This window comes from Haliaeetus leucocephalus, unplaced genomic scaffold (genome assembly GCF_000737465.1).
Source record: "Haliaeetus leucocephalus isolate CR32 unplaced genomic scaffold, Haliaeetus_leucocephalus-4.0 Scaffold1, whole genome shotgun sequence".
In the NCBI taxonomy this organism is placed as follows: domain Eukaryota; kingdom Metazoa; phylum Chordata; class Aves; order Accipitriformes; family Accipitridae; genus Haliaeetus; species Haliaeetus leucocephalus.
In genome coordinates this window covers 16,216,591-16,244,532 of record NW_010972437.1, presented here as the reverse complement: position 1 = coordinate 16,244,532, position 27,942 = coordinate 16,216,591, and the positions used below count along the sequence as shown (strand labels likewise).

Sequence of the window (27,942 nt, the reverse complement as noted above, 5' to 3'; positions counted from 1 at the left end):
GTGGGGCGGCCTCTGCGTGGCGGCGGCAGCGGGAGTGAGGCCCGCGGGGAGTGGGCCCGAGCGCCGGGCAGGGAGGCGGGTCGCGGGGACGGGAGCGGCGCCGTCCCCTCCGCGGGTAGCCTGGGGGGCGGTTTTCTCCCCGTGGGGCACCGGCCCGGGCGGGGAGCACGCTGGGGCCGGCGGGGCCTGGCCGCGTTTGTGCCGGTCGCGCCCGAAGGAAGTTTGGGCGACCTCGGGCAGCGGCGGTGCTGGGGCGGCCGGCCTGTAAACAGGCGGCAGGAGGCGGCCGGGCCGCGGGGTACCCCCGCCGCCGGAGCGGGCCGCCTGGGCCTCGGCGCCTCACCGGCCCGGGGCGGCCCTGCCTCTTCCCGGCCGAGAGCAGCCGTCGTGTTTGGCCTCGGCAGCGCCCGGTTTTGCAGCCGCTGGCCGGTGTTTCGGGGCGCCGAGTGGCGCGGGGGGTGCCTCCGAGCGGGAGTTTATCCTGCGGGCGGTTTCCCATCAGAGGGACTCGGCGGAGGGAAGCGCTGCCGCTTCTGGGGCGAAGCGCTGCGGCCATCCCCGGCGGTGTGGGGCTGGAGGTGCGGAGGGAGGGAGGGGGAAGCCAGGGCAAAGCGCTGGCTGGGGTGCGGGGAGGAGAAGAAATCTTTAATCCGTGTCGGGAAAGACGAAGCGGAAGTAAGTAGAAAAGGAGCGATAATAAAAATGAACAGTGCTGTCTCTAGTATGCAGCAGACTAACGTGTCGGTTTTGGAACAAAGTTATGTGACGTAGTTGGATACTTGTAAACAGCTGACAAATCTGAACGTGCGCTGATGTTGCCTCTTAAAGTTCTGCTTGTTTCCGGTACGCTGTCGAAAACCAGAAAAACAGCAAGGATCGAGATCGACTTCTCTTAAAAAAGTTCTATGCAAATGTATTTGAAAGCTGTATATAGCTGAAAAGGTACCACGCAAGCTGAAAAGTCTGACGGGTTTGTATTAATTGTAAAGCTTTCACCCCCTGTGAGTCCAAGGTGTACTGCATGCCTCGGATGCAGGGCGTACACTTGGAAGAAGGTCCTGCTGAGAAGGGCACTGTTTGTGAGCTTGTGTTATGGAAACAAGGAACAGATCTGTGTTTGTGAAGAAATCCAGAAACTGGCTTGCGGATGAATTGCTTCTGAACCACTTAGTCTGACTTTGAGCAACTAGGTTTTGCCCATAGCTTAATGGGTAACTTGTGTTCCATCAGCTGTTATAACATGCCACATCAGGGGTATTCATTTGAAGACAATGATAAGTTAGAGCATACTTCAAAATTAACATTAAATAATACCAAAACATAAATTAGTTTTTAACTTTCTTGGAAGTGTTTCAATCTTGACAGGCATTATGGAGTGTATACTAATAGTAGCTACAATTATCTCCTGACATCTAGGATGATGGGAAAGGACAGGTAGTTAGGATACCTTGAATAATAGAAAACCAGTGTGATGAGTACTTGCGCTGGTGGCAGGAGACAGTTCCACAACACTTGTGTGTATACCCCCCTCTTCTGCAGAGTTCAGAGAAGCTTATTACTTTATATATAGCATAAAATTAAAATTAATTTTGCGAGGTTTTGTGGTGGTGTGATTTGTTAATGAATCTTCACTTACCTGTAAGTTTGGTGTGGATGTACTTAAGTACCTTTAGAGTAGTCAGCTTGGGTCTGGGTTACTTCAGTAACTCCAGCCCAGCAATGAATGTAGTAGAATTAGGTTCGCTGGGCTTCTGGATATCAGAAAGCAGAGTCAGAGAAGCTAATCTGCACACTTTCTGGTCCAGCTCAGGTTTATTGAGATTGAGATCTATATTGTCCAGAAACATCGGGTTTACAGAGCTGAGAGCATTTTGGAAGCAAAATAGTCATGTAGCTCTGGACTTGCGCTACTGAGACTGCATTCATTCATGGCATGGTTTGTCTTCAGCTTTAATAAATAAAAAAATATCATCAGTTTTCAGTAATTTGTTCTTCTCTTTCATATAAAATGTATAGGAAGATAGACTTCGTGACCCATTGTCACATGTGAAGTTTCTGTTCTGATTCAAGTTTCTTTCATTCAGTGTTTGTTGACTTTACCTGCTGTGAGTTTTTTTTCTTTTCTTGGTGAAATGATGTTTCTCTGCAAGATGCAATTCCTCAGCTAATTTACCTTTGTAGCTGTTTATCATCCCTAGTGAAGTTGAAATTGTTATAGTTGGAGCAAAAACCTTAACTTTTTTAGTTGTTGTTAATAAAATTGTTAATTCACGTGCCATGTGGAACTTCTCAACAGGACATCTGGAAGTGCTTATACAAAGCTTAGTATGTAGTCTCAGGTGGAGAAACTGAGTTACCAAAGGTGAAATTATTGCATGAAGTCACTCAGTTTACAGATTGCAAAGTGTGGAGTGAATTGCTCTCACCTGAATCTAGCCTGATACTCTCTCCATTAATAGGGCAGTTTAGTAGCCAGTGTTTTTTCTTCCATGTATGTTGAAGCTAATTTTGATTTTATTTTTTTTTACTAGAAAGTTGTCAACCTAGGAGAACCCTCTTTCGTTGAGGGATTGTGTCATGCAGTGTTAATGCTAGATAAAAATAGCGCGCTGTAGTGTGAAACTCATGTGTCTCATGCAAAGAGATACAGTAATTTAAGACTGTTTCAAGTTGGATTTCAAAATATGTGCTGAAACATGCCAAGTATAAGCACAGTAGCTATTGGTTTATACCTATATGTATACATACATGTGTGCATAATGCATTTATATAATTTCATCCCTATGTTACCTAAGGAAAAAATATTTTCATTATTAAAAGTCAGCATTTAAGTCGCCATTTAAGTGACTTGAAAGTAGTAACCAACAACTGAATGGTGAACCAGAGCCCTCCAAATGGACAACTCTTGCCAATTATTACAGTTACCTAACAGTCCTGTTATGAACAGTATTAGACATGGGCTTAAAAAATTTCTGTTTTCAGATCAGTTCTGAGATGCTCTGTGTATACTTCCACTGCATTATTAATAACCACAGACTTTTCTCTTTTGAGGCCAGGACAGTTAAAAGAAAATTGCAATAATGGAGGTTTGGGTTTTTTAAATACCATCCTATGATCAAGGTTTTTTACCTGAGATGTTCCAATCATGGACATACACAAGCAGAGAAGCTACTTAACTTTTATTTTAAGCCATCAGTGACCACCTTGATCTCAATGATGAGTGCATGTCATCTAAATCCTGCAGTGCACCAAAATGCAAGTTTATTATCATTATAACTGGCCTTCTGCAATTTTCTGATATGGAACTATTTGATATGTGTACTCCTTTCCTTAAAGCTTCACTTAAAACAGAGACTGTTAATATTTCCTTCTGTCTGCAAGGAAGAGTTATCAAAATACTTTTTGCTGACTCTGGAAGGAAAAGAGGCGAGACTTACTGTGAACTGTTTGTTTACTTTTCTGTGGTTTTTATATATATCTGTAAGTATATATATGTGTTTGTCTATATATATAGAAAAAACAACAGGTAAGTGTATAATCAAAACTAGCCTTTTGCACTTTGCAGCAGAGAGGGGAAATTCTCAGCTATTGGTTAACATGTTGTGTGCCTCCCCCAGGGAACTGACCAAGATCGCAGATATCTGTTTCTTTTATATCCTTGTAGGAAGTGGGGAAGGGAATGCAAGACGCCTGGGTGGCCAGCTGGTTAAAAGTGAATTGGATTGTAACTCTGAAGCCCGCTTGTGAATTGGTTGCAGTTTTGTTGCAGCCTGTGCAAATATAACTGTTGGCTGTTGTGATCCTGTCTCATCTGATCTCTCCTGGATCTTTTTGTTATGCAAAGCTGGCAGAAATGTAGCAACTTTTCTTTTACTTGTTGGTGGAGTTCCACCCCAGCCTGTCAGCACTGAGAAACTCTGACTTGTTCGTTCTCCTCTGACTTTCTAGGAATATTAGCACATCTTCCTTTGCTCTTGTGCTTCTTGGAGGTAAGGTTCAGAACAGTCTCTGTTAAATTACCTCTGTTACTTTAAAAAAAAGAAACCAAAACCAACCAAACACCAAAACCCCTACCAAAAAAACCCCAACCAACACCAAAACCCAAAGGCATTCTTTGGGCAGCTTCAGCTTAAAGAATGATTTGACATAAATGTCTTCTGGAGTCTGGATTAGTGTTAGAAGGAATCAGCTCTTCCAAGACCTCTTTTTCTGTTATGCCAAGACAACTGTTTCTGGGATGCAGTGTGAATCCTCTCAGAGAAGCGAACAGGGTTAAAACCAGCATTTTTGTTAGCCTATCAGTTTACTGCAAGGCTGCACAAATGGCTGTCCTGGCAGTACTGAGAAAGCAGCATCAAGTTGGTAAGCAGCAACAGCAGCTTCCCCACTGCTCCTTATGTTAACATTGACATTGAAAAAAACGTCTATCAAATCATGGCCACAGATCATTTCACAGATCTGTTTTAAAACACTGCACTACAAATGATTGAGTGGATGCAATTAGTGGACAGTGTTCTCTGGGAGGAGGATAACATGACTTTCAACTCCTAAACTGAATGTGAAGCATGCTTTCTCAACCTGGATTCAGGCAAACCTAAAGACCTCTGTGACTTTCCCGGTCACACCAACTGCTCCTGCTGAAGTAAACAAGAAAACTGTCCGTACCTGCAGACTGCTCTTTACCTGTGTGCTTAGGTCATCTTGGCTATGGCAAAATCTTCTAAAATAGTAATAAAGGACCATAGTTTCAGTTTCTAACAGCATTTTAAGTTATTGATTAGCTTTAAATTGCTTAAATGGGTTATTAAAATACTTTACTCTTCCATGTAATTTTGAGAAACTTGGAAACTTCTTTCAGTGTTATGGGTCCTTGGGCAAGACATGGCATGCACTACTTCCAGGGATTATATGGTACAAGTAAAAAAACCAAAACAACAACAAAAAACCCCAACATTCTTTTGGTTATTCAATGGTGCTTTGTCCTTTTGTAGGTCATCAACATAACATTTCTTTTTATATGTGCTACTGTTTCTAAATTTTACTGGTTTTCTGCCCTTCCCCTCCTTTCTATTTCCTTCTATAGGAAAGAGACCTGCTGGCATCATCTTTATAGTCAAAAAGTGGGAGCTGTTGCTGAGTTTGTTCTGCGATCACCTCTTGCTGAGCACCAGGTTGGAAATGCATACTTGCTTTATCTGTAAATGCTAAAGTTATCTCAATTAAGGTCTAAAAATTTTGCTCAAGCTGTTTTAAGGTTTACAAAAGCATTATTTCATAAATGGAATTAATAGCTTAAATAATATTTGGGCACAGTGGATTAAAAAAATTAAAATTGTTTTAAATTTGGATTGCTAACCTAAATTCTTCAGATATTTATACAGAGTAAACAAATATGTTTAGGTCTAAATGTACTATAACCTACTAAAACACCTTCAGTTACAAATAAGAAAGTAAAGTATTAGTTGCCCAAACTCTAACCAGAGTCAAGCCACAGAGCTAGTGAAATAATTTGCAGTGTATCTAGAACTGATTTGTAGAGATTTTCTCTCTGTGCTACTGTCTTGAGAATCTGAACGTGTACAACATGTACATCTTATCAGCTTATCAAAGTTGCTGTAGTTGTAGGGAAGACCAGTTTTATGGTTACCAGTTGTAGAGACTAAGAGGTTCTTAAAATAAACATACAACCATGATTGATTAAAATAATAATGTTAGTAGTTTACTTCTCAGCTACTCTTCAGCCCTCATTAGTGTCATGAAAGATGAATCATTGTGAGTTTCAATGGAGGAGTATCTACCACAGAGGGGTAAAATGAAATGTAGTTGGTGTTAATTTGTACTTGTGACTGTTTTATTGAAGCCATTTACCATGTTTTACATAATAGCTTTAAACAGCAACTTAACCTTTCCATGGAAATCCTACAACTTGATTTGGAATTTACTGTAGTTGAGGATAGAAAAGTATATATACTTTGAGTGCAACTTTTACCTGTAATCAAGAAGCTTGGTTTCAATGACTGTCTGAAAAGAAAAGCATAACCATTGACCCTTTAATAAACCCCTTTTTAATTCATATAGTGCCAAGGTAGCTCTAAGAAAGTACTTGGAGTTAGTTGAGGCTGCAGTTGTTGAGTTTGCATATTCTACAAAATCAAGGGAGTGAATCAAATGAAGCTAATAGCTTGTTAGTACATTAAACTGGGAAAGTGAAATTAGCAAATGCAGCAAGTTTTATTGATCCATGTGTCTTAGATATTGTTGTTTGAAATGGGTGAAATTCCATACATGATTAAAGTAGGAGTTAGATAATCTTGTCTACTAGTAGGTTCAAATGCTGCCTCTGTGTGTGTTAACAAGAAACTTAAAATACTTGTTTAAACTTAAACTGAAATAAAGCCTGTTACTATCTAGCCAGTAAAAATATTACCAAATTTCAGAAGGAATAATGAGATGACATTCACCTTCAACATAAAGAGTTTTTTATTTTTAATATACAAAGGAAATTTATTTTTCATTAAAAGTCCAAAGTTCTTTTGCATAATTAATTTTAAAAGAAGGTTCTTGAATTAGTATTGTTAATGCAGTCTGTTGAAATTATGTATGTAATTCTCTTGTGTGTAATGTAACATCCATGTGGAGGATGAATGTATTTTGGAACTATCATGCCTTGCTGTTCTCAATTGCTCTTATCACCTGATCAGGCTTTGTTGTGTTGTATTAAAACTTGTGCAATTGAGATCATAGTTTCTGATGCTTTACTTTGTATCTTCTATTTCACAAATAAAATAAGCCAGTAAAGTTTACTAATGTCCGTAAACCTTGGAAATGGTTTGATTTGCTGAGAGCAGCTGTTTAAAAAGTAATATTCAGTAGTTTTTGTTTATTTTATCACTGAGTTTTGTTGTATAAAGCTAAGAAGTTGAAAAAGCCAAGTAGGCAAGATAAAAGTCCGTTACAGCTAAGACAGAATCCTTTCTTAGATGTCCACAATTAAATACTAGATTGCTTTTCAACAATAGAAAGTGAATAAACTGCAGAGATACAAACATCAGTGGTTTTTTTGTTTTAGTTGGGCACCTTAACAATTCTTATTCCTGGAGATCACTCCTTTGAAAGTTGCAAGATAGAAAAGCTTTGGGTTTTTTTTATAAAATAACAAGTTAGTTGCATTGATTGGAATAATCTTGCACTAAAGCAATGGCACACACAACACAAGAAATGTATTAAATGACTTTACTGTCACTAGTGTTCTAACTATATACACACTAAATGTTTACTTTACAGTATTTCTTTTAGTATAATGAGTCCATTAAAAAAAAGCTTTTGATGCTAATTCAGAGATCCATAATCTGCTCAGTGTCTTTCACATGTAGTTTTGATGATAACTGACAAGCTGTAAGTTAATTAGTGCAGAACTTACTAATGAGGATGCTAAAATCCTTACTTTCACGTTTTTATTGATGCTTTCTGAACAAATTGGAGTAAACTTGATTGTATATCTAATAAGTTTTAGGCACTTCCTGGATGTAGGTGCTGTTCATAAGCAACAAAAATCTCTCAATTAATTGAATGATAGGAAAGTTTTGAAAAGTTTGACAAGAGTGCTCGTCTTCAGAAATGGGGATAACCCAAAACCAAAGCAATAAAACAAGGTCTGTTAATTAGCATGGAAGACAGCTTCTTGAATTAATATGTGGTGTTAATTAACAGGAAGTCTGATGTTGTGTTGTAATTACCACCAATATTTTTGACATACTGAGTGACTGAAGGTGAATTATATAGATAGCAATTTAGTAAACACTTCAGAGCTTGGGAACATTTTTCCTTTGTTTCTGTTTTTCTAGAAATATGGATAGACTTCTGCGACTTGGAGGAGGTATGCCTGGTCTGGGACAGGTTAGTATATAGCTTGTCAGTATCTTCTCTTCAATACTAATCAGTTCTGGAATATTCCTTTTATTATATTTAAAAATGGCATTAAAAAAAAAAAACAGTTCATAGTAATAATCCCTAACTCTAGAGATGCTATGTAAGTGTATGCAAATCATTGTTACAGCCTGACTGGGGTTTTTTTGTCAGTATGAACTCTTGTGTTGGCACTGAGTTTACAGAATGTTTACAAACCTTTCATTTGGTGTCTGAACATTTTAAAGTTTGGATTGAAAAGCACTGGAAACACAGAATAAAATTAAGAAATCAATTTCCAATAATACGGATTTTCAGAACATGAAGATTGTTCTAAATGGCTGAGCATACCCACTTGCTCCTTCATAAATTATATATTTCAGTCCATGGATTACATTGTGATGGGCATAATAAGATACTGAAGTATATCTAAATTTCAGGAGGTAATTTGAATTGAATTTATCACTTGCAGGTAGTTATAGCCACCTATATGTGTGTTTTATTGTGTCTTCTCTTGTTTGCTATTGTCCTCACTTCTGTAACTCTACTCACAGCAAAAAGGCCTCCCTGGCAGCTGTCCTGTTCCAGTGGGAGACCTACACGCATTGTATGGCTTCTTCTACCACTAAAGCAAGTCCTAGTGCTTTTTTCCTTGGTCAGCTGGCGTGGCCAGCAGTCTTCAAAAATAAAATCGAGCTGATCTTATTACATTGTACTGACTACTGTGGATACAGGAAAAAAATAAAATTAGGAACTTCTTTGTCTGAGGATTGTAGAAGGAATTATTTCCTTAAGGGAAGAGCCCCAGTGTAATTTTCTTCGTAGTCTTGGCTGGTCTCAGTAGCTGGCCTTTCTCTGCTTTCCTCATCTGCCTCTGGGGCTCTGCTCTAAGTTGAGAATCCAGACTCTTGTTCTTCTGGAGGAGTCCATTCTGTTTGTCTTAGGCTTCATGATGTGTGTGCGAGTGTGCTTCTGGGATGATTGGAATTGCTAAACCCACAGCTTCTTTTGGTTGTGTGTAGTGTGTTTGTGTCCGGTATAACTAGGAAAGGAGTGGTTTAATACTGAAGCATTTGGTGAAATATTCTGAGCTGATTTACAGCCTCTAGGTGTTTTGCCAAATAAGCTGTAACTTTTGGTGCATAATTTTTTTTCCTTTTTATAGCTGAAATTCTATTCACGCTCTCTTAGTGAATCTTCAAGCAGCCCTCAGTTATTTTTAGTTTCACTTTCTTAAACAGTTATTTCTCTTGTTCCTCTGAGCTGCCAGCCTGCTTCATGACTCTTCATTTTTTTTAACATCTGCGCAGTCTAATCACTCAAGCTTTCACTTCTTAGTCCTCTCTGAACTTGACGCATATCAAAGCTGTTTTTCAAATTTACAGTTAACTCTCTCTGCTGCTTTCTGAATTTCTCAGCTTTAACTTAAAGCTTGCTAGAAAATTGTGGCAGACAACAGAACATAACATTCAGAAGAAGCTAGCTGAACTCCTCTGGCAGCTTTGGCCTGCAAAGCTGCTCTGTGTTTGTTTGAATATGGAATTGTCTCTTAAAAGAATTGATGAGTATGTGTTGGATTAAAAAAAAAAAAGCAGAAAAATGAATTGCTCTTTATGCAGGTTGCTGCTTGCACTGTATATCTTGACTACTTTTGTAGTCTTTTGGTTTATCCAATCAGCAGGAAGGCTTTTCAAAAAGAATAATTTTATGTCCTTAAAATATGGTGTTTCAATGGATGTTCGAAGATCACTTCTGTTCTGAATATTGATTGATTGATAATTGAGATTGAGAGATAATCCAGAGTGATTCAGATGGCTTTGAGGTGGAAGTGAAGAGTTGGGTATTTCTTGGACATACTTTGTCCTGCTAGAAAGTAAACAAAGTTGTTACCATTTGTTTGCACTAGAGTGTTTTAAACAACTCTACAAAGCTTTTTGTTTGTCTTATTGCTGTGCCACAGTTGTTCTGTCTCTGAAGGTTTTGCTTTTAAGGTTGAACATAGTAAAAACATCTGTTGAGTGAGTTATTCTTTCTAACGTAAGAATCATCTGCGTGTGTAGTCTTGTAGAAAAACAGAAGCATTTTCAAAGTAATTTTATAACACAATTTGGGGATTTTTTTTTTCTTGTAGCTAGGGGTTTGCTTAGCCAAAAGGACTGCATCACATAAGGTCTGGGAACAGTCCCTTTGATTTGCTTCGTAACTAATGTTCAAGTAACAGCAAATGCTTGGTCAGCACAGTTCTTATTTGAGCTCTGCCAGGGGATTCTTTCTCATTGACTTGCCTTAACTTCTTCAACAGCAATTACTGGGTTCTTTCCCCTGTGATAAAACCACCTCTGTTATCTTGTTTGGTTTTTGTTTGTTTGTTTCTTCATTTTCACACTCAAATATGTTGTCCCAAGTGCTCTTTGGATTCATGTTTTTACAACTTTTTTTGAAGTCTTTTCTTGTCTTGCATTCCACTTGAAAACTGCTTTCAGTGAATTCGTGGTTCTTTTCTTTTCTTACTACTTGCTACTTCAGCATGCTATTGAGTGGCTGATTGGCCTTTAATGTTAAATTGTCCAGAGGTGGTCGGTGCTAAATTCTGTTGACCCTAAGCCTGTCTTCATATGGCTGATAAATGAATCTTTTAAGGAAGTGATCTTCAAGTGATATTTCAACAATCAACTTTCCTTCCAGTCACTTGTGGCTTAGAAATTTTGAGCCATTTCCTCTCTTTTAGTCTTAGATGGACAAAGGACTGTCTTCATGGGGCAGCAGGTGGACAAGAGAGGAGGGAAGAGAATCTGATAGCTTTTGGCATCACATAAGCCATCCACAGTATTTTCTGGCAGTGAACTTGGTCATTAACTTTGTGTTCTTTGTATGGGAAGGTACCTGTGTTTAGTTTTGAACTTGATAAATAAGACTTTCTTTGCAACACTGCTTCATGTAGAAATTGTTTTTCTTACATGCCTGGTATTGTAGGCATTTGAATTTCTGCTCTCATTGTATATGCATAAGAAGAATGAGTGATTGAAGCTTTTTAAAAGAGTTGTGGGGAAACAGTTAAAGTTTGAAGGTGTTGTGATGTCCCAAACAAAATGCTTATTAATTTAATTTGCCTTCTGTAGTTCATGGGAGTTCAGATTTTGGCAACACCCTTGTTTTCCTTCTCTTGTATGGTCTCTTTTTTTCTTCCTCCTGCCCCTTGTCATGTTGGGTTTTTTTAGTTATCTTCCCTTTCCTGGTTTACTCTTTTCTGTCTCTCCCTGTTCGTCCCCCTGGAACACTGCCTGCCACAGAATTTCACTAGTGATTTAATGCTTCACTTTGCATTGTACCTTTGCTGCAGACAAATTAACAGGCTTTGTGGGGTATGTGAAAGCATTCTACTTATGTAGCAGGCAGGAATTTGGAGCAACACTCCTCTTCATTTTGTACAGTGAATTATTGTTTGCTAGTGAAATCAGTTCCGCATATGCCTCTATTAGGCAATCCTACTGCATGCCGTTTAAAAGTGTAAGTAAATTAAGTGCATTTTTAGCAGAGCTCTCTCCCCAATGCTTTCAGAACAATAATCCAAGCTATACAAGTTCTTGTCCATGCTAACACCTCCTGTCTGTTTTTCTGAATCCAGATGTGATAGGAAGCAGTGAAATAATTAATGACACTTTTAAAATGCTGTTGAAATAATTTTTCATTACTTGATGGATTTTTGAAAATATTAATTTACATTGCTCTGTTGGTGCAGGCAACTGTTCTAGTGCAATAAATGGAAAATAAAACTGATTCTGTATTTCTGAATTAACATATTTGATGGCAGAGGGGAAGGGAAAAAATCCAAATGGAAAGGGAGGGAGAGACAGAGAAGTGACCTGTGTCTTATAAGGAGTGTTTACACCTTGACTTGGAATATAGAAAATAGAAGTGCAGATAGCTATTTTATTTGAATAATGGACTTGCCAATTAGCCATCAAGTGCTTCCATCTGTGAAATAGTTGATCAGATGGGTTAGCTGGGATGTTTCCAGATTAGGGCATTGTAAATGGCACTTGAAAACTGTCACTTTGATTATGAGGTTTCAAGCATTGCACTGCTTGATGCTGTAGAACCTTTTTCCCTTGTATTATCATGGTTTTTTAGAACATGCTGATCCCATTTAGTAAATCTATGGCACCGTGGGAACTTGGGAGACCTGCCACTGATCTAAAGTTCTGTTTCATCTGCTGATCTAGCCAGGATCGTTATTGGAAAAGAGCACTACTGGCTCAGTATTCTGCAGGGCTTCAGAATAAGAACTGGTGATCTGGCAGGCAAAGGAGGGTCAGCCTCTGTGTAGATCATTCCCAATTAACAATTAAATACAAGTTTCCTTGAGTTACTTCATTAAGCTGATGTGTCTCTTGAAGTAAATTATGTGTTCTAGCTGGCTAATCTGCATCCGAAGATTCCCTTTGTAAAAAAAACAAAACAACCGTCCCTCCCTCCCCCAACAACAAAAAAACTCAAAACCAAAACAAAACCAAACACACACCCCCCCTCCATCCCCTGCAAAAAAAAAAAAAACAAACCCCAAAAACCCAACCAGAAAAAAACCCCAACACCTTAGTATCTTATTGAAAATTGTTTTGGTTAATTGATTTGTGAAACAGGTTGGGATTTAGTTTGAAGGGTGCAAATGTGTATAATGTAATAAAGTGCTTTTTCTTTCCGAAAGCTGTAGAGTGTTTTGGTGTCTCGGTATCTGTTGCACCTGCATGACTCTTTCCTTCGTGTGTCTCCTGGGTGTATATGCTTTATTTGGTTTGAGTTGTGGTGATACACTATTGTCTGCTTCTCACACATATTTGAAGCTTCAGATGCTCCTTTTGAGAATACTCTGCCAGGGGAATAAATCTGAATTACAGCTCTTAAAATTGTGCATTGTTTCTGTGCCATTGCTTCTGAGACATTTTCCAGCAAAGTTCTCAAGTACTAAGAATGTTAGTATTTCTAGAATTCCAATATACCTCCCAGTCAATAAGATAGTGTACAATTTGGGTGGGTTAATCCAGTTCTACTTTTTTTCCCCAGAAGCTATCAACTCATTTAAAGAGTAGAAAAATTTTCTCAGTGATAAATGTTTTTTCATCCATTAAAAACATCCAACCTCAATTCCCATAAGAAGTTCAAAAGTCTTAATCGATTGCCTACGTTATCTCCGGTAGAAAGTCTCAGTGTCAGTTTATATAACTGAAATATATGATTTTGTTTTAAGGAGAAAAAACCACCATAGATATAGTAAACTGTGCTGTTTTACTTTCATTGACTGGGATGATTATTTTGCTGCATTGGTTAGTGGTTTAATACAGGGCTGTTCAACGGAAAGCTTCATATCAAGTTTAGGGTACTGGTGTGGCCTGGGTCTGCTTCCACTGGAGGTGAGGACAGCTCCATGGGTGGTGTAGGCTTATTTGAAAGTTGGTGGGGACTGCTAAAGGCTGAGTATAGTTTTCCTACATTTGAAATAGTTGAGTGATTGTAACATGATTTGTATTCAAAAGTGCTAATGGGAGAGGGAAACATGGTAGAATTGGTTCAGGAACAGTCATATGATTGTACTTACAACACAGTGTGTACTTTGTGTGATAAAAGCTGCCTTAAAGTATGATGGGCTGCACTACAGTCATACCTTACATATTATTCACAAACAAACACAAAACTGAAAATAATAAAGCTAGTGGGTTGTACCTGAGGATTATCAGTTTCCTCTGATCTTCTAGTTTCCTATGAACTCTGGAGACCATTTTTAGCTGCCTCCTCTTGGCCTCAGATCTTAAACTTCCTTATTTCTAATGATTAGGCAATTAGCTTCTCTCTCCTCAATTTAATTGCTAGTGTAGTCCAACCAACTTTCCCCAGAAGAGACAAAGGGGCTTGGACAAGGAAATGAATGTAGCCATAATGAGAAAGAACGGGGGGGGGAAAGACCAAACAAGAGCAGACATCTTGGTGCCTTTTTGCATTACATCTGTTCCTTTCTGTATGTTCCTTTCTGTAAGCAGGAAACAGCCCCCTTACAGTGATTGATTTAATTTATTTCTCTTAGAAATTGTTTCTTCTTTCTGAAATCCCATGCAGTGCTACTATGCAGCACCTTTGAACAAGGGCTTCTGTTTTCTCCTTGCAGTGTAGAAGAGTCCTCTTCAGTTTTTTCTGGAAGTTTGAAGTGTTCTTTTTGTATTAATACTGGTGTGGGGTTTTATTTTGTTTTTAAAAAGTGTTACAAACAACTAACCTTCCTACATATTGCCACTCGGTCTCCCAGTTCACCTGCTTGTGTCCAGAGGACCAGCTCTTCACAACAGAGAGCCTGTAGGCATATAGTACCCAGTGCCTTCTTTTACATGTTGAGTAAATCCCTTTTAACTGCTCTGCTGCACAAAGTGTACTTTAGGGTGACCTCAGACAGCACCTGCTGAAGGCTAACTTGCCTTCTTGGCAGAACTGTGTCTAGAATAAGGTAATTAAAAATCTGCATTAGAGCAATACTTCTGGAGGCAGACAAAATGTACAAATGCTGACTCGTTATCTGCCTTGAGGCTCTCATTTCTAAATCCCGATACCTTCTGTAATGGTGATAGGAATAGATAACAGGTTAGTCCTGGTTTATTCTGGAGTGAAACTGACCTTTGTATTGTCTGGATTTTCTCTTTTCCCAGTAGCTTGAGGTTGTGAAAAATAGTAGTTCTTTTCAAAAACACATACAATGTCACTGAGAATTTGTGTCCCTGATCTTATGGCTTTTTGCTAACCATAATGTTGTCATGGAATCATAGAATGGTTTGGGTTGGAAGGGACCTTTAAAGGTCATCTAGTCCAAATTGTCCTTATGCTTGATAATGAGGAATATTAACTGCAGTGACACAGCTTACCTTCCCTTGCTTTTTTGCATGTCTTGATGAATTTTTAGATTGTGTGGGGTAAAGAGAGAGGAAACACTGGAATGAGGAAGGATTACGCTTGGCGGCCATTTTATGCAACAGTTGTGTTGGGAACATTGCAGAAAGTCTGACTATTGCAAATTGCATCAAGATGATACCTTTAAATAACTATATCACGAATACGTGTTAATATTGGGTAATAAATATTTCTGATTAAAATTAGACTAAGTAGATTGACTGTCTGTGAAGTACATTGTAGTAATCTGACCTCAAAATAAATCTGACTAGCATAATTTGATGCCAAATCCTGGAAAGTATTTTTTTTTCGTAGTAAGCTGTAAGCCTCAGTCTTTGAGAATATTTTCAATGGTAGTATTGGAAAACAGGAGTGCTGTTTTCTGTAAAAGACCTTTTAAAATTTTGACAGTTTTGGGCGATTAGATAAGCAAAACACATTACATTCTAGAGGTATATGGGAAATCCTGCATATGCCCATGTTGGTGGATTACTATACCTCTTCCATGAAACTGTTAATAGTGCAAGAGAGATTACTGATAGATGGATAGGATAGAAACATAAGCTAAACTTTGGTGGCTTCCTTTCTTTCTTTTTTTCTTTAACTAAAATTCTGGCCAGGTTCTCTGGAGTGTCCCAGTGAACTAGAGATTATTTTTGTTTTAAGTTCTGCTTAAGTTAAAAAAACTAAAAACCACAGAAGCAAAAAACCCAAACAAACAAAAGGTAAGTGGTAAAGTTTTGGCTCTGCACTGAAGAGGTGTTTGCAAACTGGTGATGCCAACCCATTTAACCAACTGCTCAAAGCTATACAAAGTTCTGTGTTCTGTAATTTTGGTTTTTGAAGAGGAGGGGAGATGGCAAACATTATAGATTTCAAGTCCATCTATATTGCTGTTTATGGAGTTCTGTTATAAATGCGGACCTGGATGAACGTTTTTTAGGAGACAGGATTTTGTAAAACATACTGAGGCAGTTTTTTTTACCTAGCCTGTTAAGGGTTTTTTGCAGATATTTTTAATTTAAAGTAGCTATTGATGCCATAATAATTCCCTAGTATCCCTACTCCATTTTGGAGTCTATGAGACTGTCTATGAGACTAAACATATTACTACAATTTTTGTTTCATCTGACATATGGTGTAACAAGACAATGTGATCCTTTCAGAAATCTAGCCTGTTTGTTGAGACTTATGGTATTTTGTGGTCTGTTATGTATGCTTGATTATAATTGGTATAAAAATGGGCCTAAACATACAAACTGTTTAGACATAATGCTAGCTTCAAAATATAATCCTGTTGATGTGGAACTAACTGTAAAATTGTGTGTGTACTAGCTTGAAAACTGCAATAAAATTTCAAATTGCTACTAATCAGTGTGTGATTCACAGTCCAAAGTAATATATTTTTCCCTTTCAATGAACTCTATGATTTTTCCAATTTTTTTATGAACTGGATCATTTTCTCTGTCATGACTGATCATGTTAACTTCCTGTACTGTGGAAAACGTAATACATGGCTTCTGGCGTTTGTCATGACAATTTTGCTAGAACCATTGAGATCTGGGAATATAGCTTACTCCCTTCGCCACTTCCACTGATGGAATACGAATTAGTATTTTCTCTAAGTGTATTGTCTCAGTATAGAAAAAATTGCTCCACAATCACAAGTTTGTTTAGATTTTTAGGCTTGGCAAAAGCACTATACTGATATAAGAAATCTCTTATTCTTTATTTCAATATATCATCAGGTCATACCACTTACTGACAAAGGGTAAGTAGAGAAGAGCAGTGGTACTCTGGTGAACTTTTAAGGTCTTTTTATTATCACTAATACCTCTGCCTCCTCTGCAAGCTTGCTTGAGTTTGTGTCCTCTCTGTAGGTGGTATTCTGTAATGGTTTTTTTTTTTCCCTCATACCAAGCTATGCACCCACCATTGGATTTACCTTCACAAAATGGTAGTTTTAAGCTCACTTTAAGTGCCTGATCTTTCCACACACCCTTTAATATGATAACTTATTATTATTTTACAATGATTGTCATTGCATTTATACCCCAGTTGCCCTTCTCCCCCCACCTATATAGTAAATGTCATGATTTTCTGAAACACTTGTTTTGGATGAGGTAGATAAAAGGGAAGTGAAGAAGTGTGGAGGGGTGAATAGTTTTTTTAAAATTCAAAAGTAATGCAAGTTTTTTCTGTCTTGTTTTTTTAGTTAATCTTTCTCAATTGTCTTTATATATAACAGCTGAAAATATGTACTGAAAGGGTTAAGTCGGCATGAAAGAATTCATTTCCACTTTAATGACCTAGCCTTGCTGGGTTAGGACGATGGGGAACATGCTTCTGACTTGTACTCCTATTGCCAATTAACACCTCCTATAACAGGTTGCCTCAGCTAGTCATTGAAGCAGAGGCAGTAGAAATATTTTACATGCAGCTTGTTTTTCACACTAGTTGTTTAATACTCACAAATTTAAACTATTAAAAGGTTCTTTCTTACCTTACTGGGAAAGAAAGAAACACTATAGTGGTCAGTGTTTGCTTGTGTGTCCTGCGTTCACATTTAAATTGTTCCAATTGCAAAAATAATAATAAAAAAAGGTAGTAATGATTGTAGCAGTTCTTATATTTTATACAGAAATATGCTGTTTGGTGCAATAAAGCTAAGATTTTCTCTACAGCACTTTAGTTCACTGCCTTTTTTTATTACAGTTGCCCCTGCAAAACTGAGTTTCTTTATTGAAACAGCTATGATGTATTTCAAAATCATCTTTTGTGCTATTAGTGTGACACCAGAGCAGTGCTTAAGATCCATTTGAACAATAGAAAGTATCTCCATTTGTGGAATATTTCTCAGTTGCTCATGTAATTGAGTCCACTTTCTATATCTATTTGAAAAAAATGTAAAATAGTACAAATAAAGAGCAGTGCTCTAAAATGACACTTTTTTTCACATTTAATCAGCAGGTATTTTAATAACATAATAAAATTGGCTAAATAATTGATACCAGTTCACACTAAGAGAAAGGTGGAGTAATATACCTAAAAGTGTTAACAAATTTGCTAAAAGGCCTGAGTAGATAACACTTCAAGGGATTAGTTTTTATCCTGTTAGAATGGCAAATGCCTTTAACACTTCGTCAACAAGGGCTGTCCAAGTAAAGAGCTGCTTTTTATGTTGGAAATTCTCTTTAACTGTTTGAAACAAAAATAGTATCATGCATGATTTAATATTACAATGTAATCTTCTGTTCATAACTTGAATGTGATTATTTTTTCATTACAAGTCTTTCTGAATAAAACTAAGCAAAAATAATATGTATTTCAATAGTGGTAACTTAATTTTATCAATTGTTATTGAAATTGGGATTCTGCCATTCTAAACAAAAACAAAACCAGTTTGGTTGGGTTTTATGAGATGGCTGGCCATCAAGAAGCTCATTTCACTGACTGACAGCATGTATAGTTGATTCAGAAATATCCATTTTTCATTAAGTAGCAGAATAACAGTATTTTTTTCAGACTAGTTTTTTAATTTTAATAATTACTGTATCCAGCTTATACAGAAATGCTTGGGGAAAGAATGTTCAATATTCCTTGCAGTTTCCAAATACCATTTTTCTCCAGTTCCCCAAGAAATTATCCATTAAAGCTGTGGTCAGGCAGAACGAGGGTAGTATTTGCTGTTTTGCAGTGAGATGGGCACTCTTACAAAACTGTGCAGTGGGAGAACTATCTGACCTTCTTTGAATACCATAATGTAACCAAAAATACCAGCAGATCTTTTGCACTGCAGATACAAATGCTTTCTTGTTTTGATTTCTGACACCAGTTAATTTAATTTGGTACTCTGCTTCATAAAGATGGTGCTCCTTTGTTAAAGTTGGCAGGCAGTGCAGTTTATGAACAGTGATAATAGCACATGCTGTGGAGGGTCAGTGCAGAATACTTTGCCTCCATGTAGAGATTAGCTAATAAAGTCTTTCTTCCTCTTTGCTTCATGAAAGAAATGCATAAACTTCTGTGGAAGATTAGCAGAAACAGGCCAAAGAAATCTTAAAACATGTAACCCATAGCTAGCTCCCACATACTGTGTAACTAGCACGCAGAAGCTGTGGCTGTCACTCCAAGGCTGTGTTAGATTATCAGCCATTCATGGAAAAGGAAGTGGTTGGAAATGGAAGTAAAGTGGTTCCAGTTTCCAAATGTCAGCTTTTTTCAAATGGCATTGTCTAAAGCCAAGTAAACTACTTTAAAGACCCAAGATGTACTCTGTTGCTTTTATCTGTTAAATCTTTAAAAAATTTAGGTTAACAATTTGGTGAACTTTGGGTTTATAATTCTCTGTAGAAAGACAAGTGTGTGCCTATAGTATTTTATGTGCCAGTTTATCTTTGGTAGGAAAATAATGCGAAACTAAATCTCTTGTGAAGGTGGATTCTGGACAGGTTTTGACCTATGGATCCTTTCCTTCTCAAAACTCATGAATTAGTACATCAATAATTTCAGAACTCTTTTGAGCAGTTCATTCTAATCTATATTCAAAACGAAGGAATATTAACATGGAATTTAAACATAATTTGTACAGTGCAATGAGTTGTTTCCTTTTCTCATAATTTAGCTAGTAATTATAATCTCTAAGGAGAACAGAGCAGACTGAAAGGACATAGTGAGGTCTTCACAAAAGAAGCATCTGTGACCAAGGAAATACTTAATATGTGCTGTAGTTTATAAGAAGACTGAGAATTAATAAATCTACATTATATTTGCATTGTATACTACCACTAGTTAATTTTTTAAGAGTTCAGGTAAATTGGTTGAACTGCATGGTAAGAGTGGAAGCTAATCTTTAATATTTTTGCTAGCTCAGGCATGTGCTTAAAGTGAAACAGTGAAGTTTGCAGTTAATATCTCCTAACGCTTAGTGTAGTCATTTATATATTTAAACTCACATTTAGTGTGCAGAATCATTCACAGTGAATACTGTGGCTTTAAAAAGAAAAAAGGTGCTAAGCTAGTTGACTTACACCAGTGACGCATTCCTTTATGAATTAGCAATATTTCCTATGCTGAAAATGAATTGTTGGCTATGGGTGCTGGCAGCTGGCAGGAGAACTTTTAAGATAAGTTTTGAAAACAGAAACTACTTAATCTCATAGAATGCCTAAAGGATTGGTAAAGTATAATGTTAAATATCTCTTCTTCTGGACCATCACCAAGGTAAACAAGCATTTGAAACCTCCAAGGAGTATAGAAATAATAAAAAAAAGGAAAGATTAGGAATGAGTACAGTAGGGTAACACCTTGCTTTAGTTCCTAGCTTTTCTTAAACTAAAGGTAATTTAGTTGCCTTGTTATGGAAACAAAATGTAATCATGTTTGTCGTTGCCTCCTCTCTAAGTGTTGAATCTGCTGACTGATTTTAAAATGGGAAAAGTTATGAGGAATAATTAAACTCTTACGAGTTGTGAACACAGGTGTCTACATAGGGGACAGAGACGTGATTAATGCCTCAGCTGCAGGAATAGTGTCAGTGTGATCTGACATCTTAACAGACATTAGAGATTCCACACAAGGAGAGCCTATTCAAGAGCCATAGTCTGTGGAATAAACTTCAGTTCAAGTCCCTGATTTTTCAGAAGCTAGTTTCAATCAAACATCAACATTAGCCTTCCAGAAATCTCAGAACTACTTATGCTAGTTCAGGGGAGATTATTTTTTTTATGCTATTCCTTATTTTAAAAAATACTGAATAGTGTAATGGGATGCTTGCTTACAGTGAAATGTTAAACAAAATCTGGGACAAATGTAGAATAGTATGGTGATCACAGCATGGATGTTATGGTTCTTCCTAAAGCAGAGAGTTACTGTGTTTGTACTTTTACCATCACTTCAGACCCTCTCTGATCTAGAACTGGTAGAAAAATGGAAAAGAGCTTTATGTATGAAGAAAGGGGTTGTTATCAAACTAATAAGTTGTTTGTTGTTTGGGGTTTTTTGTTTGTTTGTTTGTTTTAAGTTAAACCCAACTCATCTGTGCTTTATTCTTAGCAGTGATTAAGTGGAAATGTGAGTTTTTGTGTTTTCTGAAGTATTAAGACTTCTCAGTGAAAAGAAGATTGTCTGGAATAGACTTAAAGCAGGAGAGATACAGTTAAGAAAGTAAATTTACATATTTATGGAGAAAAAAACCCCATAGTAACAGTATCAGAAAATGATTGGGCATTTGAAACTTCGTCAGTCAAACAATTTAGTTGTAGTAAATTTGGAATAAGCAATTCAGGAGCCCTGTGAATCTAGTTCTGTGAAACGTTCTGAAGAACTGCTCGTAGACTTTTTCATCGTAAGTGTAGGGGGACACCTTGACTGGAGCAAGTCACTGTTGGGCTATGGCTAGTCAGGGAAATACTTGATGAAGTGGAATTGCTTAAAAATGGACCTTTGGTGAAAATACTATAGAAGGTGAAAAGTTAAACCTGCTGGAAGATTGCTGATGGAAAGGGCAAAGTGACAGAATTAGCAATGAGTAGTAAGAAGTGAGGGAGAGCAAATATCAAGAGGTGATGGTCAGCAGTATCAAAGTTGGAAATAAAGGTTTGAAGGTGTTAGGAAGCAGTTGTGGTTGACAGATCCATGCATGTATGTGAGTTTCAAAATATAAAGATTGGATCTGGAGCTAATAGAGAAGGAATTCGTTGACATGGGGCAGGGGGGGGAACACAACTGACTTTTCTTGCTCTTTAAAGTGTTCTGAAGACCAGGTGATGTTTTTCTGTGTGTGTAAAAGTGAAAGTATGCAGAAAGGACAATTACTATACAAACTTAATATGCTGATTACTTAAGATCCTGGTTTTATCTTCAGGAGGTGATGGCTTGTGTCAATCGCTATGTCTTCTGTTTGATGTCTGGTGGACACGTGTTGTACTGAATTTTTCCACTTTAAGTGAAAAATCAAGAATTTACTCAAAATTTTCCCTTTTTTTTGCCCGATTTTGCTTATAACTGTGGAATCAAAGTTCTAAATCTACAAAATGTTTGTGTAAAGGCACCATTGTTTTCCTCCTTTAACTTAACGGGGAGTATCTTTTTTTTAACTGTACTCCATAGTTTCTTTGTTGCCCTTCTAAGTTTACATCACTTAGCGCAGAAGTAACCTTTTGTATTTTCAGTGGAAATTTGTTGTACACAATTTGGTAATAAAGTAATGAATGTACTGTTAATTGGCTGTAACGAGGTACGCTGATATGGAATTCTGTATATAAGAGCAATATGTCTCTTGCTCCTCAAGAAAGGGGCATTTTAAACTGCTGCCTCCTGTGTTTTTCATTTTCAACAGTACACAGAACCTGTTTCAACCAATCATTCACACCTGGGACAGTTGTGCTAATTTTTGAATAACTACTCATAAGGCAAAGAGCAAAGTATTTTGTTCACAGCTTTTCCACCTAGGGATCGGAGGTCCATTTTTTCTCTCACTGTACCAGTGTATCTGCAAAGTACTCCCATAGCCTTTATCTGCAAGTCCTCTTTAGCTGAAAGCTGATGAAGCAAAGGGAAATTGCTGTTTGTGTTGGTGCCAGTTAATCATGCTAGCCCAGCAGCATTTACATTCACACCACTCTAAGAAACGCGTAGTTAATTGGAGAACTGGCCGTATTTTACAGCTGATGAAGGTTAGCATTGCGGCAAGGCTGACTAATGAAAACTTATCTGACTCTTAGCCTGTATGTCTTGTAACAGGTTTGTACCCAGTGCAATACTTGCCAGTTTATTTGAATGATTCCTATTAGGTTGCTCTTTAGACTGGTATTGTTTTGGGGCGGGGGGTAGATGGGATGATGGCTAGGTGACTTGTATTATAAAATAGGATAATGAAGAAGGCACTGTAAAGAAGTGTTTGGGGTTTGGGTGTGCTTTTTTTTGGTTTTGTTTGTAAGAACTTAATCTAACACAAAGTCACAATTATATATGCATTTTTCTGTAAGTTTTGTAATATGGAAAACAAAAGCAAATGTTTAGAAACTGCAGAATAACAATGGTGGAGAAAATAATTATTTATTCTTTTCATAGGGGCCACCAACAGATGCTCCTGCGGTCGATACAGCCGAACAGGTTTATATCTCTTCCCTTGCACTGCTGAAAGTAAGTGTTCTGTGTGTACTGCATCTGTGTGTAGTGCTGGAGATAAAGCACCTGGCAGCTATCCAAAGTTTATGGACTTGTGCTCCTTAGGTGCTAGTCAGACTAATTTTTAAAATAAATTAATACTGTTTGGAACACTCAGAGTAAGAAACTTATTTTAATTACTTCTTTTTTGTTGACTTCATTTTTACTATTCTGTAGTTCCTTACAGTTTCCAAAAGTGCTACAAGTTGCAAATTATCTATAGATCAACAAAGGCTGAAAGAACTATCCCAAGTCAAACTTGAACCTCCTGTTAAACATACAGTGTCATTTGGTCTTAATTCCAGATGTTGAAGCATGGTCGTGCTGGTGTCCCTATGGAAGTTATGGGTCTGATGCTCGGGGAATTTGTTGATGATTACACTGTGAGAGTGATTGATGTTTTTGCAATGCCACAGTCAGGAACGGTGAGTTCTTTGCAACTAGACCTTGATAATTTTGTTTGCTGGTTTGCTTTTCCTTATGGTAAATATTTTTAAAAAAGCTTTTCCTGCTTTACCTCATTTATACAATCTTAAGGTATAACCTACTAGGTACAATGCAAACATGTCTAATGGATTTAAGGGTTTCAGTAAAAAACAATTAGTTAAAACAAATTTCCTTTTTTTTTTTTTTTTTTAAGCAAAGACTAGTATGTAAGTGTGTAGTGTGTGTATCAATATATGGAGATGTTGGTCTTTACGCATGTGTACATATATTGGTATAACATCACTTATAAGACTTATAAATTGATAACTTCAAGAACTCATATACTGTGAGCCAGGGGAGGGATTCAAAATGTAAAAAGCTTGATTAGAAGTGTATCATGCCCTGAAGTGTGATAGTGCTATAAGATATACTTCAAACTTGCTCTCTTCAACAGATCTTACAGTGGCATGTCTCTTAAATGATATTTTTGTGATGTGAAAAAAATTATGTATTTTAATTTTAAGTAAGAATATTCATGTTATGAAGAGATATTTTAAAGAGAAGATGAGCCAGTGGGTATAATTGGAATTTATGATGCTTTTTTGGTGTAACTTGAATGAAATATTGTTCTTAAAAGAAGCACAGACCCCTTTGTAACTCAGAGCTGCACATCAATGAAATTTTCAGATTCTTTTGTCCTGAGTTTATTCTGTGCATGTTATAGTATAAGTAGAATCTGCAAAAAGCTGGTATGTGATATTTATCTTGAATAAAACCTGTAGAGCTGAACTTGTGAGAAACAACGGGCCAGAGTTTGCAGGACAAAAAGAGGAAAAGATGAATTCCTATGCCTATTTAATCATGTTTACTCATAGTAGAGATGACTTAAATAGCAACTCAAAATCTTCTTTCAGCATCTTAAAAATCACATTGAAATATATTTATAAAAATTATATTTTACATTTAAGGGTGTTCTATCAAGTAGTTCTAAAGGAGTGAGGTTGCCCTTTTAAGCAGATGCTTATGAATGGTGTTTGAATTTTTGTTTGTGGAAAGTAACAAGTTAAAAGACAATATGGCTTTATGTACAACTACTATGACTTTTGTCTGTCTTCTGTGTCAGGGTGTCAGTGTGGAGGCAGTTGATCCTGTATTTCAAGCAAAAATGTTGGATATGCTGAAACAGACAGGAAGGTAAGTCACCCTAAAGAGGGCTGACAGTAACAAATACTCCCTGCATGTTGTTTAGAAGAAACAGCTGGCTTTCTGGAAAAGTAGTGATATAGGGGCTATTAATAATGTTTAAAAAGAAGTAACTGGCCCAGAAATCAGGTGAGTAGCAAAGCATGTAATTCAGTCCACCTCCTGCATTTCAGTTGTCAGGAGGTTGTCACTCATGTTAAACCTACAGCTTTGATTATTGCACAGAAAGATTAGAATGCTGCTCAATTTAGTATAGGCAGTTACTAGACAGTACCTGCTTAAGAGATTGATTTTTTTATTTCTTCTGATTAAGATAAAAAATTATCAAGTTCTAGCTTATTTATGAACAATTTTAATGAAAAGAAAGGGAAAATAATTTTGTAAAAGATCCTAGTATTTAAACAAATTTTTATTTCACTCCTACCTCTGAACAGTTGTCGTTTCCTTGCTCAAATTCTTTTACTGTGGGAAAAACTTCAAAATTAATGTTAGCAAAAGGCTCAGCAGCTGAACAGAACAGTGCAAATTGCTTTTTGACTGAGTTCCTAGTTCTACTGCTGGTTTAATTGATATTTAATCCTTTCCCACCGTTGGTTCCCGTTGCCCATGTCTGAAATGGACTTTCTGCCGTGAAAATTCAACCCTCGACGCCAAGGAGTTAAAGAGTAGATATTTACTCAAGTGCTGAAAGGGTAAAAACTGGTTCAGGGAAGGTGTGGTAACAGGGTGAAAAACTGAAAGCATGATCTACCACTGCTAATGTGCATCCCTTAATGATAGCCCTCTTTTGTCGCATTTATTCATGTCCATGTTTTCACCATGCTATGGTGAGTAATTTAAATATTTCTAATGGTATTTTTTCCACAGCTCGTCCTAATTTATGCCCTTATACATTACTCTTTCTTCTTGTGTTACATGTTTTTATATTTAAGAATCTCAATGTCCTCTTTGTTTCAGACCTGAGATGGTAGTTGGTTGGTATCATAGTCACCCTGGCTTTGGCTGTTGGTTGTCTGGTGTAGATATCAATACTCAGCAGAGCTTTGAAGCCTTATCAGAAAGAGCTGTTGCTGTGGTGGTGGATCCCATTCAGAGTGTAAAAGGAAAGGTATTGTAGGCTTGCTTTTTTTTTTTTTTTTTTAAAGTATTTCAGTAAGATTTGATATAGAAGCACTGTAAATATGTGTAAGTTCTTGATTTTTTGGAGGCCCATTCTGCATTAAAAAAAAAAAAATTCTCATTGCAAATGAAAGGATCATTTTTAGTTTATTCTGCATCTTGCATCAGTAGTCCTTAAACAGGCTGAAAGTCTTTAATATTGTCAGTACACATAACCAGTCATAATCCTCCCTTAATATTTTGCTGTTTAGGTGTCACTCAACATGTTTGCAACTAATAATTCAAGTATACATTGTTTCAGATATTACATTTTAGCCACAAAATCTAAGATCAATTACTAACAGATTGGAATAGGTTCAGCCCCTTAATGTAGGTACTAAGGCGGCATTGATTTATAGGCATTGCATATGATGGCTTTTAGTATCATTTCTATTCCAAATGTTTTGGGCTATAAAACTTTACAGAAGACTTAGTATCAAGCATTTGAGTTTGAGAAGTGTGCAGATAAATGATTAAGTATGTTAAATGATTATGAAAAGAGATTAACTTGCAAAGCATATTGGGCTATAGTTGTCCTTTGTTGAAATCTCTTTTGTTCTTGTTTAGTTCTCTTTTTATTTCTTTCTAGCCCCATATGCCATTTTCCTATTTCCTGCCTCATGACAGCAGGGAGCAGCTCTATTATCACCTTCACAGAGCTGTCTGCAAATGTGAGAGGCAATTCGATTTTGCTCAACCACAGGGAGAATGGATTAGAAAAACTACAGAACATACAGAAATTGGCTAGGTGGTTTACTGCTTTAAAATACTGCTGAGGTGTTTTGTTTGAGCATGCACTCCCATTGTATTGTAGAATAATTATTGAAATGCGTCATGGTATATATGGATGATATTAATGTAAATTTATAAATATTTAAAAAGTAAGTGTTCATCGTCTGTAAAGCTGTAGTATAATATTTCCTGTGAGACAGATCATATTGAAGCTACCAAACAATTCCACCACAGGTTCCCTTAATTTCATAATAGAATATTCTGAAGCTACAGTTGCATTTTCAGTTGGGTTTTTTAAATTCTGTTTTTTATAGCAAATTCGTTTATGTAACAGGCAATTGAAAAATTAATAGCTTCTGGTTGTTTGGAGGCTATTAGACATCTGAAACAATTTTGCTCCCTTTTAAATTGCATAAAGAGTAGAAGAAAATTTAGGTAGTTTTGGCGGGGGGGGGAAGATGCAGTAAAATATTTAATTACTCCTGACTTATTTTTTCTAGAACTTTTTCCTTTTGCTTTTTCTTATTTTTCCATTCCAATAGAAATGTTGAAATAGGATTCTTTTTATTTTGTCAAAATATAATTTTCAGGACTATACTAGTAATTAATTTAGACCTCACTAGGTATTAAATCCATTAAGGAGAAAAGCCTCCCAGTAAGTCACACTACTGTTGTACCACACTTGCTCACTAAGTGCTTGGTTTGTTTTTTTTAAAAAAGAAAAATATTTTTTTGCCACTCTGACACAGATGTCATCTTTGAGCATCTTTGTTCTCTTCAAGAAAATAATCTTTGGCGTATTTATTTTGAATATGAATAAATTTTTGTCCATCTAAACCTTTCTGGAATTTTTTGTCCATCTAAACGCTTCTCAATTACAGCTCTTCTTACAGCATTGCTGCCAGTATTTGAGATCACTGGAAGTCTTGTAATGTTTGTTTTTCATATGTGTCTAGCTGCTACAGTTAGATTAAATTACATTCTCAGGTTTCACTTAAAAAAAGGTTTACATCTGTCACATTTCTGACAAGTGCATCCTTAAAAGCTTAGAAATAAAAGAGAATCCCCCAAATTATGAGTACTACTTCTAAATAATTTTTTGGGTTTGGGGGTGAGATTGGGCTATGGAATGTGTATGATTTTTATGATCCTGGTCGGCAAGATCGCTTATATTAAAATGTATTTTGATTTTAGATGAACTGAGAGAAGAACAGATATATTAGAGCTCAAGGGGATTTCTTAGGTGAGGTTTGACTGCTTCATGTGCATGGCTGCCTTACTATGGTGTCCAGTGCCTCTTTGTATGTTAAACAACTGAAGCTAAGCCTATTTCAGGGAAGTACCCAGTTTTTCTCAGTGCCAGCAAAAGAACTGCTTGCAGAGGTAATTTTGCTGGTGTAGTAGCCACTATACAGGTGGGCT

General features: G+C 37.0%; 1 protein-coding gene across 4 annotated transcripts in view; it reads left to right on the top strand.

Moving 5' to 3' along the window:
* Positions 1–27,942, top strand: part of PSMD14 (proteasome (prosome, macropain) 26S subunit, non-ATPase, 14) — a 48,477-nt gene that overhangs the window by 228 nt on the left and 20,307 nt on the right. Inside the window, exons 1-7 of one of the 4 annotated variants that reach the window (XM_010567674.1) lie at positions 636–675; positions 5,084–5,171; positions 7,845–7,896; positions 22,906–22,977; positions 23,307–23,426; positions 24,551–24,621; positions 25,588–25,738. In XM_010567674.1, the coding sequence (XP_010565976.1) occupies positions 7,849–7,896; positions 22,906–22,977; positions 23,307–23,426; positions 24,551–24,621; positions 25,588–25,738 (462 nt within the window). In that variant the 5' untranslated portion in view covers positions 636–675; positions 5,084–5,171; positions 7,845–7,848. Of the gene's footprint in view, positions 1–635; positions 676–3,395; positions 3,427–5,083; positions 5,172–7,844; positions 7,897–22,467; positions 22,509–22,905; positions 22,978–23,306; positions 23,427–24,550; positions 24,622–25,587; positions 25,739–27,942 lie in introns of those variants that run through there. The other 3 variants (XM_010567666.1, XM_010567659.1, XM_010567682.1) reach the window with 3 other exon arrangements.